The sequence below is a fragment of the Limulus polyphemus genome, unplaced genomic scaffold (genome assembly GCF_000517525.1).
Source record: "Limulus polyphemus unplaced genomic scaffold, Limulus_polyphemus-2.1.2 Scaffold2509, whole genome shotgun sequence".
Classification (NCBI taxonomy): Eukaryota; Metazoa; Arthropoda; class Merostomata; order Xiphosura; family Limulidae; genus Limulus; species Limulus polyphemus.
Window position 1 is genome coordinate 164,438 of NW_013668119.1, and position 11,071 is coordinate 175,508.

An 11,071-nucleotide genomic window follows, 5' to 3' on the forward strand; every position below is an offset into this window, starting at 1 on the left:
AGCTTTAATTATGGGAAATATTTAGCGGCATTAGTGGAAATGATTCAAAATAAAAACTGAGTTATTGTTTAAAGTTGTATATATTAGAATAAATAAAATAAGAATTGCATAAGAGAACTTGACAAAAACATATTTAAAAATGATACATACATGGACATCATTTGTAAGGAGTGTTCTTTACATAAGCGAACCAAAACAAATACAGCACCAGCTGCAATGTAACAAGACTTAGCAGAAGAGGTGTCTGATAAAGATGAACTCGTAGAGCAAAAAGGGCGCATCATCTATCAGAATTAACATCTATTATTTTGTTTGTTTGTTTAGAATTAAGCACAAAGTTACACAATGGGCTATATGTGCTCTGCCCACCACGGGTATCGAAACCCGGTTTCTAGCGTTGTAACTCCGCAAACATACCGCTGTGCCACTAGGGGGCACATCTATTATTAAGTCTCGCATGTGGGATAATATTAATATTAAATACAGAGGCATATACACATGCCGAAGCTTAGATCGTTATCTAAACTATCTGAAACCAGTTATGAAAAATGCTTCTTTAAGATATCGATAGAAATCAAAGTTTCAATTAATATAAGTATTAGTATTTTGTTTTACCCCTATTCAATGGTAATAATATAGTTTTTTACTATTATTATTGAGTGTTAGTTCTGATATATTAGTCCTATAGGCTGTCATTAATAACCTTTTTATTACACCTTTTACTAACCCTCAATTCGTTTCGGAATAGGCTGTGGACAGCGAACAATAGTTTATGGAAGGAATGTTGTGGTCTCCGAATCTTAATATTAAATACATTTCCTACGCGAGGCTTATGCGTAAGTATAAAATGCGATAAATTGTGCATATCAATTAGAATTTTCTACCTCTTCCACCCAGTTTTAAGTTTTTTTGTTCTGGTTGTTGGATGTAAACTAAAACAAATCATAGCCGGTTTTGAGAATTTGTTTTATGGTCTTTTCCCTTTAGATTCTAAAATTGAAATAGTGTTATAAGCTATATTTTCGATGTTTTAATTTCATTGTTTGCTAGAGGGAGCTGCTAACATGATGATGACGCTAAATTTAAAATTTATAAAAGTAATCCTTGAATATCTAGAATGTTTGTGAACGTTAATGATCGATAGACTTTGCGAAACATTTAGAAACAAAGAGACATTATAAATACGAGAATAAGTGAAGCATTGAGTCAGGTTCAGTTTGTTCAGTGATTGAGAAGTTTATGAAGTATTAAGGTCAGTGCCAGATATCGTGTATATTCAGTTACTCAATCGAATAACCTTGAAACTGTACAAGAAAATATATTAAGTCGTATATCATAGTACTGTTAGCGAGTAAATTTCTGTCAAAAGTGAAAAAGTTATTTCTGAACTCAGGCCCACAACTGTGCACAAGTTATAGTAGCCTGTGGCAACTTTACGAAGATATAAACTAATCTGTTATCCTTACGTGGAGTAGACTTCATATCATTTTTACCAAATAATTTAAAATAACCCAACCAACGAAAGAACACGTTACAACAACAGATATTATTAGTCCATAAAACGGAAATAAAGAGGCAGAAGTTTTTGTAGAGATTTTGGAATCAAGAAGACACATTTTTGTGTAAATCATGTTCCCTTAGAATGCATCTAAGACCTCTAAGCTAACTTTTTGTTTTTAAACCAAGAAATTCTGACGTCAATTGTAAATTAACTGATTTTTCTTTACTTATCGTTCATTTTATTATTTGAAAAATTAAAATAATAATTTTATTAACACACCATAACGGAAAATACTGCGATATCTTGAAAGCAAGCAGCGTGTTGAAATGTGGAGTGTACTGACACCCCACATTTATGGGGGGAGCACACAGCATAAGATTGATTACCTGGTTGACAGTCAGTATTAGATGTGCAAGTTTCTACAGGTTTCTTTTTCTCTGCGTTCTTTGTTTCACCCAAGGGTTCCATTTGTAATTCATTTGCATCTCCATTTTCTTTTCGTACGGTCTCTTTAGCAGCTTCAACAGGTTCAACTTTGTTTATCTCTTCTTCTTGAATCACGGGAACTGCCACGGGCTCTTTCATCTCAGATTTTTTATCCTCTCTCTCTGGCTGGTACTTTGTTTTCTTTGCAACCTTTTCAGGCTGTGAGATCATACACAAATCATGTTTAAGAAGGACTTATAGATATCTGGCGAAATTATAATGAGGCCTTTGTGCATCAGCTATGCACACGTGAGGAACATAGAGCAATAGGTTCAAAGTGAGGAGAAAACATTAATAATTTATTATGGTTATTGTGCCATTCAAAATTAAAAAGAGTATAACGAAGAGGAAAATAAACTTTTCATTGGTTTAAGATGCCAATTCTTCGACATATTTCAACACCAGGAGACAGGATTAATGTAAGTTCTTTTGTTGGTACATATCTTCTCTGATTTAAGAATTTGTCTCAAAAACGGACACAAAAATATTGGTATAATCTAAAGGACTACTAGTCCTACTAAGTTTGGAGACAGTTTGGGTAGTGAAAGAAACTTTATTACAAATGTACAATACTTCGACATAAACTTGTCGAAACGTTGTACAATTGTCTTCCACTACTCATTCAAGCCGTCTCCTAACTTTTTTTTTTTTCAAAAGTGGGTTCCTTGTCATCAAATTTTAGGCCTAATTTAATTATATTAGATTTCTTTCTTGTTTTTTTTTCTTTTTTAAACCAAATTTCGTTTTAGACAAAATGGACAGCATGGTTATAAGAGTAAGAGATTTAGGGGAAAAAATAAAGACATTTTTCAGTGATATATATAATGTCCTTAGAACCAACATTTTAAACAGCAACTGTTTGGATTCCAATAATATATTAGCATATTAGAGTTGTTGCCTTACATGTTTTAGAAAAGTATTAAATAATATTTTACAAACCATTTAAGTTTTTACCTTCCAATCCCGTCCATGTTTTCTTGATTAACTTTTTAGTAGAAACAGAACTAAAAATCAGGGTTTTATTTCTTAAACAAATTAGTTCTATGACAGTCATTACAATATAAACATCTAATTCTCGTTCGGGTTTATGAAGAAAACATATCTCGCAGTAAACGATAAACTACGTGAATTACTCAGAATGACGTCACATACATATTTACACTCCATGACTTAATTATAGTATTTTGGCACTTGTGTGTAAAGTTAAAATGATAAATAATAACTTTTGAAGGCCATATCTCGCAGTAAACGATAAACTACGTGAATTACCCAGAATGACGTCACATACATATTTACACTCCATGACTTAATTATAGTGACGTTAAACTGGTACACAATTAAAAACATTTTATTTAGGCCTATTTATGGCCTTCAAAAGTTATTATTTATCATTTTAACTTTACACACAAGTGCCAAAATGAATATTATTTATGATTTTAACTCCATGACTTTTTACAAATCGTGGCTAATAGAATGAATAATAACGCTCTCTATTTAATGGATTTCTATAATGGTTTTTAAATGATATATTTTGACATCGAATATTATTTTTTTTTTACATTTTAAAGGGCGAAATAGCTCTACCATTACCTTGAATTACACTTATTGCCCTTCTTGCCCAAATGGTTAATAGTTATTTTGCAGAATACCATAATTTAAGGTTATCGTGCACTAAAAAAAAGTACTATAACCTTTAAATTTGCTGAAATATCATCTTACTTTACGTGTAAACTTCCCAAGTTTTATCGTAATACCGATAACTTAAATTATGTTACGTAAACAAATGATAACAAAAAATAACTACAGATATTTCCTCCAGGGTCTCTAATATTACATGGAAATGACATTCAGAAATCGCGATAATTAATTAGCATAGATTTAAAAACTAGTAAATGCAATGTTTAAAGAAGATGCTAGAAGTTAATACCGACCTCAGTTGTTGCTTCTTTGATTTTCTTTGGCGGTTTAACTGTAAAACAGTAATGGACAAAAATCAGGTTTTAAACACGCTGTCGGAGTTATCATCAAAACATGAGAGATGAGGATTCGAAAAACTGTGGGTTAAGAAATTGAGGTTCAATCGGAAAAATATCACACATTAATTGAAAAAAAATTTAAGGTGCTTCAAAACTCAAGACAACTGCTCATAAATTGAATGTGTTGAATTTATAGACGTTCAAATTATTGATTTTGTTTGAAACTCTTGCATAGAATGATCTGGTTGTTCTAATGGATGCTATATATTTCAAACGAAGACCACAAACGTGCCTTGGAAACGGTAAACACACACACATATATATCAAGACTACAGGGAATCAGAGTCCGCCACGAGGTATAGACCACCTCACAGAAAGCACCAATTATACGCCGACTTTATATTTAATTGGATCGATAATCATGGCATGCGGATCGAGTGTTCTAATTTAGAAGCTTAATAATACAGTGCCCGTAGGACTGAAAAGAAACCCGGCGTGTGTGTGTGTACAGTAATTCAGATAAAAGACTGTAACGACACCAAAGACAAACCCCGAACCCCATCTTCACGCATTTACAATAATAATTCTTGATTCCTCCGCAGGGGGAAAAAGTAGTGTGAAATTGTGGAGTGAATTAAAAATTCATATACATATGTTGACTGAATAAAGAAAGACTTATGTTCCTCATTTTTCAGGGGCCCTTGCCCCCCCTCCCCCGGACGCCCATATGAAATAAAATTGTAATTAGTGTACATCTAATTGTTATCAACATAATGTTTCCCACAGCTAGCTGAAATAATATTTATTATCCACACAATGTTTCCCTTATCTAGCTGAAACAATAGTTATTATTCACACAATGTTGCCCATAGCTAGTTGAAATAATAGTTATTATCCACACAATGTTGCCCATAGCTAGCTGAAATAATAGTTATTATCCACACAATGTTGCCCATAGCTTGCTGAAATAGCGTCGTTGAGGGTTCTTCCTGTCAGGAAGTAGCTAGTTCTTTTGAGAGTTTGTCTGCAGTCACTGAGCAGCTTGTGAAAGAGTTAGGGTTAATAGAAATTATACGAGTGAGTTAGGGTTAACAGATATTATACGAGTGGGTTAGAGTTAATAGGAATGATACGAGTTACCATTAGTCACAGGAAAACAACATTTTTACACAAGGTGGATACAGAATTCTGTTTGACGAATGTGCGAAATGAGGGAACAAGTATATATTTACGAAATAGATATGGTAAGAAAACAATTTTAATCGATTTTAAGCATTTATTTTTCTCCCGTAAACTGTAAAATGAAACGAAATTTTACTGTTTCTGGGTCTTTAGGGTAGTTTGTTTGTTTTTGAATTTCGCGCAAAGCTACACGAGGGCTATCTGCCCTAATTTAGCAGTGTAAGACTAGCGAGAAGGCAGCTAGTCATCACCACCCACCGCCAACTCTTGGGCTACTCTTTTACCAACGAATAGTGGGACTGACCGTCACATTATAACGCACCCACGGCTGAAAGGGCGAGCATGTTTGGTGGGACTGGGATTCGAACCCGCGACCCTCTGATTGCTTTAGGGTAGTAGAAAATCAGAATACGAAAATACAAAACAGAGGAACTCTTTCATTGTAATTAATATTTACTTTCGATCAGAGCAAGCCACTTCAGGGTGAAACTGAAAATCAACCTGGTAATGAGTATTGCTAATCAAATATATATTTTTATTACGTTATTATTTATAAAGATTAGAATGCATTGTCTCATCAATTGAGTACCCTCAATGTTTGGACAGGTGGTTAGAGCACTCGACACGCAATATGAGGTTCGCGAGTTGGAATCTCCGTCATCGAACATGCTCGCCCTTTCAGCCGTGGGGGGGAGTTATAATATGACGGTCAATCACATTATTCACTGGTAAAAGAGTAGCCCTAGAGCTGGCGACGGTTGTTCTTGACTAGCTGCCTTCCCTCTAGTCTTACTCTGCTAAATTAGGGATGGCTAACACAGATAAGCCCTCGTGTAGCTTTGCGCGAAATTCAAAAGAAAGAAAACCAAAACCGTCGTTTCCAAATGAATGAAAATATAGACATTCAAAACGTCGTGACATCCTGTAAAAATTTCTAACCCCATAATCAGTAGCAAGAATGTTGTTTGAGATTCTCAGAAAACTGATGTTCAAAGCTTCATTGTACACTTTCTTACGAAGATAAAGTTACCTTCCACTGGGAATCCTTGTAATTTTTAGAAGACATGTTGACCATGTTGTTTGAAGCCTCCCAACTTGGTCAGTGGTAGTTTAAAAACTCATACTGCTAAAAATCGAGTATCGATACCCGTGGTCGGCACAGCACAAATAACCCATTGTGTATCTTTGCGCTTAACAAGAAACAAACTTTATTTAAAACAAAAAACTGAATAGAAGAAGCCCCACACAAAATAGCCACAGGTTTGAACAAATTGGTAACTGGTTTGGTTTGATTTCAATTTCGCGCCAAACTACTTGAGGGCTATCTGCGCTGGCCATCCCTAATTTAGCAGTCTAAGACTAGAGGGAAAGCAGTTAGTCAACAGCACCCCCCCCCCGTCAACTCTTGGGCTACTCTTTTACCAATGAATGGTGGGATTGACCGTAATTTATAACGTCCCAACGGCTGAAAGGTCGAGCATGTTTGGTTACGGGATTCGAACCCGCGACCCTCATATCGCGAATCGAGCGCCCCCTAACCACCAGACCAAAAGAAAAAAGAAAGGTAACACTAGAAAGTATATTAAATAAATAATAGAAAATACGTCACTTGCGGGACCTACAAACACTACATTAGCTTCAATCACTGTCGTAGATTTGCTGTTCGTTAAAAAAAAAACGTAAACTGTCAACAATCCTAGCTAAAAACGATCAATGTTTAAGCATCCGTTGTTAAACGGGTTTTCAAGCACGTTGGTCACATTGTCAAGTATTTAATTGTTTGTTTGTTTTAAATTTCGCGCAAAGCTACACGAGGGCCATCCGCGCTAGCCGTCCCTAATTTAGCAGTGCAAGACTAGAGGGAAGGCATCTAGTCATCACCACTCACTGCCAACTCGTGGCCTACTCTTTTACCAACGAATAGTGGGATTGACCGCAACATTATAACGCCCCCACGGCTGAAAGTACGAGCATATTTGGTGGGATGGGGATTCGAACCCACGACCCTCTAATTGTGAGTCGAGCGCCCTAATCACCTGGCAATGCCGGGCCAAGAAAAAAAGTGACATTAATTTCGTGACGACCTAATACACAGATCTCTCAGTGGCATAGATATATTTGATCTCCTTTGTCAAGTAAACGATACAAATCATGTAGAATTCGTTCTACGTGAAACAATGGCAACAGCGTTAAATTACTTGAATTATAAAAAAAAGTTGTAATTATTAATAAAAGAACCATGTAAAGATTACTGAACTCAAAAGCTTCACCCAAAGACTCTTCTTCTTTAGATTTATTGGAATTCCTGCTGCTGTTGATGATGATGAACGGATTAATATGGATTATCTGACAAATACCTAGTCATAGCTTTTCTACCCCAGGTAATAAAACCTGTATTATTATGGTTCGGGAATCCAAAAATAATTTAGGTATCACAACGTATGGCTTAAAAGAACGTACAACAAAGTCTGATAAATTTCATTATGTATATAATATTTTATATATATATATTGGTTTCACGTGCTCATACACCTCGTTAACCGAAGATTTTTAATGTTTTAAAATTAAACCCTAGTTCTTTACATAAATTTGAAAAAAAAATATAACATAAAATTTCCAATAGAGCTTTTAAACCTACGACGAAACAAATAGTGCACAATGCCAAATCTGTAATGTAAAGGTGCTTTTAAACTGTAATAAAATATAAAACATACACCAATACCATATCTGTAAATAAGAGAGAAAAGAACATTTTATACTCTGGTGCAACAAACGATGCACAACGCTAGATCTAACTAAAAAAAAGAGTATTATAATTAAGTTGTGGTGGTACAAACGTCACACAACGTTAAATTACCTATGTTTCTGAAGCTAATGACTTATGCCGATGAACGAATGGAAAAATTTGTAATATATTTATATAATGATTAAAATATGTGACTAAACAGGTTGGTGTTCAAAATATGTATAATGTCGTGAAGCGTCACCTCGTGCTGGTGACGTCACTGCTCCCACACGTCATGTTGTAGGAGGCAAATTAAAAGTGGGAGAGGGAGCGAGGGAATGAGCGCCAAAGACGCGCCCATTACGGCCGCGGTCCAGGATTCTCCTTAAGGTCCTGGAAGCCCTCGAGTTCTGGATTAAATTTTATGTATCCTCCCGATATTCCTGCAAGTAATTTTTCATGAGACAGATTGAAAAGTGGGGGTCCATCAGAGTGTACATAACATAACTATTAAATGTTTTGTGCATCTTCACGAAAGTTTTTAAGCTTTTATTTAGTAAACATTACAAGTCTTTCGTAGACAAAAAATGTAGTTATATATTATTATTCATACTTGTCCGTGAGTATATGGAGTCAGAATATTGACTGCTTCTCCTACAAATCAGTTTTAGTCGGTGAGATTTTATATATATATATATGTGGCCGAATAACTTTTAATCTTTGTATACTTCGTTTTAAAATAAAAGGTGTTTTTTTAGACATCCTATGTTTGGTATTTATAGTAAATATCACGTGAAAGGCAACATTGCGCTACACACTTTGTTCAATACGCCTTTCTTGCTGTGATATCACGTGATCATGGGCGTCCGCAGGGGGAAAGGGGATACTTGCCCCCCCCCCGGAAGATGTGAAAGATTTCTTTATTTATTCATTCAGTATATATATATACTTTTATGTATATACCCTTGATTTAGACTTTGCACTACCCCCTCCTGAGAAATTCCTGTGGACGCTCATGTGAAATTCCATGCACCCCTCGAGTTGTGTATCCTTAAGCTTGTGCGTAATTTATGAGATACTTTCGAATAACCCCACAGAACAAAAAAAAATCACAAGGATTCAAAATCAGGTGATATTAGATCCAATATAATCCACACAATAGCCTGCTGAAGAAGTGTTTCATCCAAAGGTTTTGAAAAACAAAAACCGAACCAATTGTACTTCCACAAACTGCACTTGTGTAGCGAAAGTTCGGTACTATTTACACGCTATACTTTAAGAACAGAACGTACAATATACAAAACATATCATCGTGTAAATAAGGCTTATTCTAACGTGGAGCTACAGACAGGTGGCGTTATTTATGTAAGGGTTGTGCAGTAGTTTTTAAAGACCCGAATCTGTTATCAGAAAACTAAAAGTGTGGCGATACGATATGACATGTATCTTCACGATATTTGGTAAGCTTTCAGTAAACATTATAAGTCTTTTGTACAGAAAAGATCAGAATTTCTAATAAATTATTTTTGTGAAAAATTAATTGATTCAATAAAAGAAGATGAGTATTGAGTACTACATGTTGTCTTCATTTCTTTTATCAAAAAACATTACATGTAAAGTAACGCAACAAATTAACAACAACAAAATACATAGACAGATATTAACTTTTTATATTGTTTTAATTCTCTTGGCAGCTGCCATTTAGTTGATCAAACCTGAGAATTTGAAAAAGCACTGTAAAGTACTTATAAGACAATGTAATATAGATATTAATTACAGACAAGACTGTCAAACTTTGTAACAAACCGTTGGTAAAACTTCTGTATCTAGATACGTATCGTATCGGCTACTATGATGAGATCGCACCCCTAAATAATACTGCACGTATATGAAAAAAAAAATGCGAATGTAAATATACTTTAGACGACATTTTGTACAACATAAAAAAGCTTACCAAAGTTTTTAAAAAGGTCTAACGTTAGATCATAGAATAACATAAGTTTATTTATTGATAGCATTACTTACGGTAAAGTTTTAGTCCTAACTAAACTAAATAAAAAACATACAGAAGTTTTAGGGTTAAGTTATCTCTTTTATCGAGCATAGATCGTACTTAATAAAGACTTAACTAACGTTAGGCCTAAGGCAAGTGGACTTGCATATTTTCTGTGTCAGCGATTAGAATTCCTTTGTATTTAAAGAAGTACTGTTGTAATAATGATATTAATTTGATCGCAAATGTTTTGCGTGTCTCTGCTAATAAATATATACATTCTAAATTCTAAAGAGAAGTAAGTGAACCATACTTTTCTGTTATGTAAATTTTAACGAAGATGTTTTCTCGCCTGTTATGGTGGTTGTTTGAAGTTTGACCCTATATTTTAGTTTCCCGGTTGGCATTCTGAGTGGAGTAGTAATTGCATGCTCCACTACCCTAGTCAAATTAGCAAGGGTGAGTGAACAGTGTTCATGTGTTTGGTTAATTTAAAAACGTGGGTGAACATGACTGTCAAGCAAAATGGTATATATATAAATTTATCAAGTAAGATAGGGGAGGGGGTCGTTTTATCCGTCGTAACTTAGAATAGATCCCGAACGTATATAGGAAATCTGATGTTAAAGTCTGCTTATATATATATATATAAATTTATTAATTAAGATAGTGGAGGGGGGTCGTTTTATCCGCCGTAACTTAGAATAGATCCCGAACGTATATAGGAAATCTGATGTTGAAGTCTGCTTATATATATATATAACTCTTACAAAATATTCAGTGAAAAGTAACTTGGAAGCTACAGGTGAACAGGTACAAATCCAGCAATACAAATACAATGAGGTGAAACACTGTACCCCCAATTTCAATAATAACTCACGTTTTTGATGGAGTTCTTGATAAATTTTGACAGTCGTATGAGCTCAAATAAAATAAATATAAGTAACTACTCACTAATCTGGATATAAGTTTACACTGCATATATAAAGTGGTAATGATTTAATTGTTGGCGAGCTCAAGGCTAACCAATGGGCTATCTGTGATCTTAGCGAGCTCAAGGCTAACCAATGGGCTATCCGTGATCTTAGCGAGCTCAAGGCTAACCAATGGGCTATCTGTGATCTTAGCGAGCTCAAGGCTAACCAATGGGCTATCTGTGATCTTAGCGAGCTCAAGGCTAACCAATGGGCTATCTGTGATCTTAGCGA

The 11,071-nt window shown here is 34.8% G+C and overlaps 1 protein-coding gene across 1 annotated transcript in view; it reads right to left on the minus strand.

Moving 5' to 3' along the window:
* LOC111087706 (plasma membrane-associated cation-binding protein 2-like) overlaps positions 1 to 11,071 on the minus strand; it is a 15,985-nt gene that overhangs the window by 2,300 nt on the left and 2,614 nt on the right. The window contains exons 2-3 of the mRNA XM_022395288.1: positions 3,919 to 3,956; positions 1,888 to 2,146 (exon numbers count right to left, since the gene is read on the minus strand). Coding sequence (XP_022250996.1) covers positions 1,888 to 2,146; positions 3,919 to 3,956 — 297 coding nt within the window. The remainder of the gene's footprint in view (positions 1 to 1,887; positions 2,147 to 3,918; positions 3,957 to 11,071) is intronic.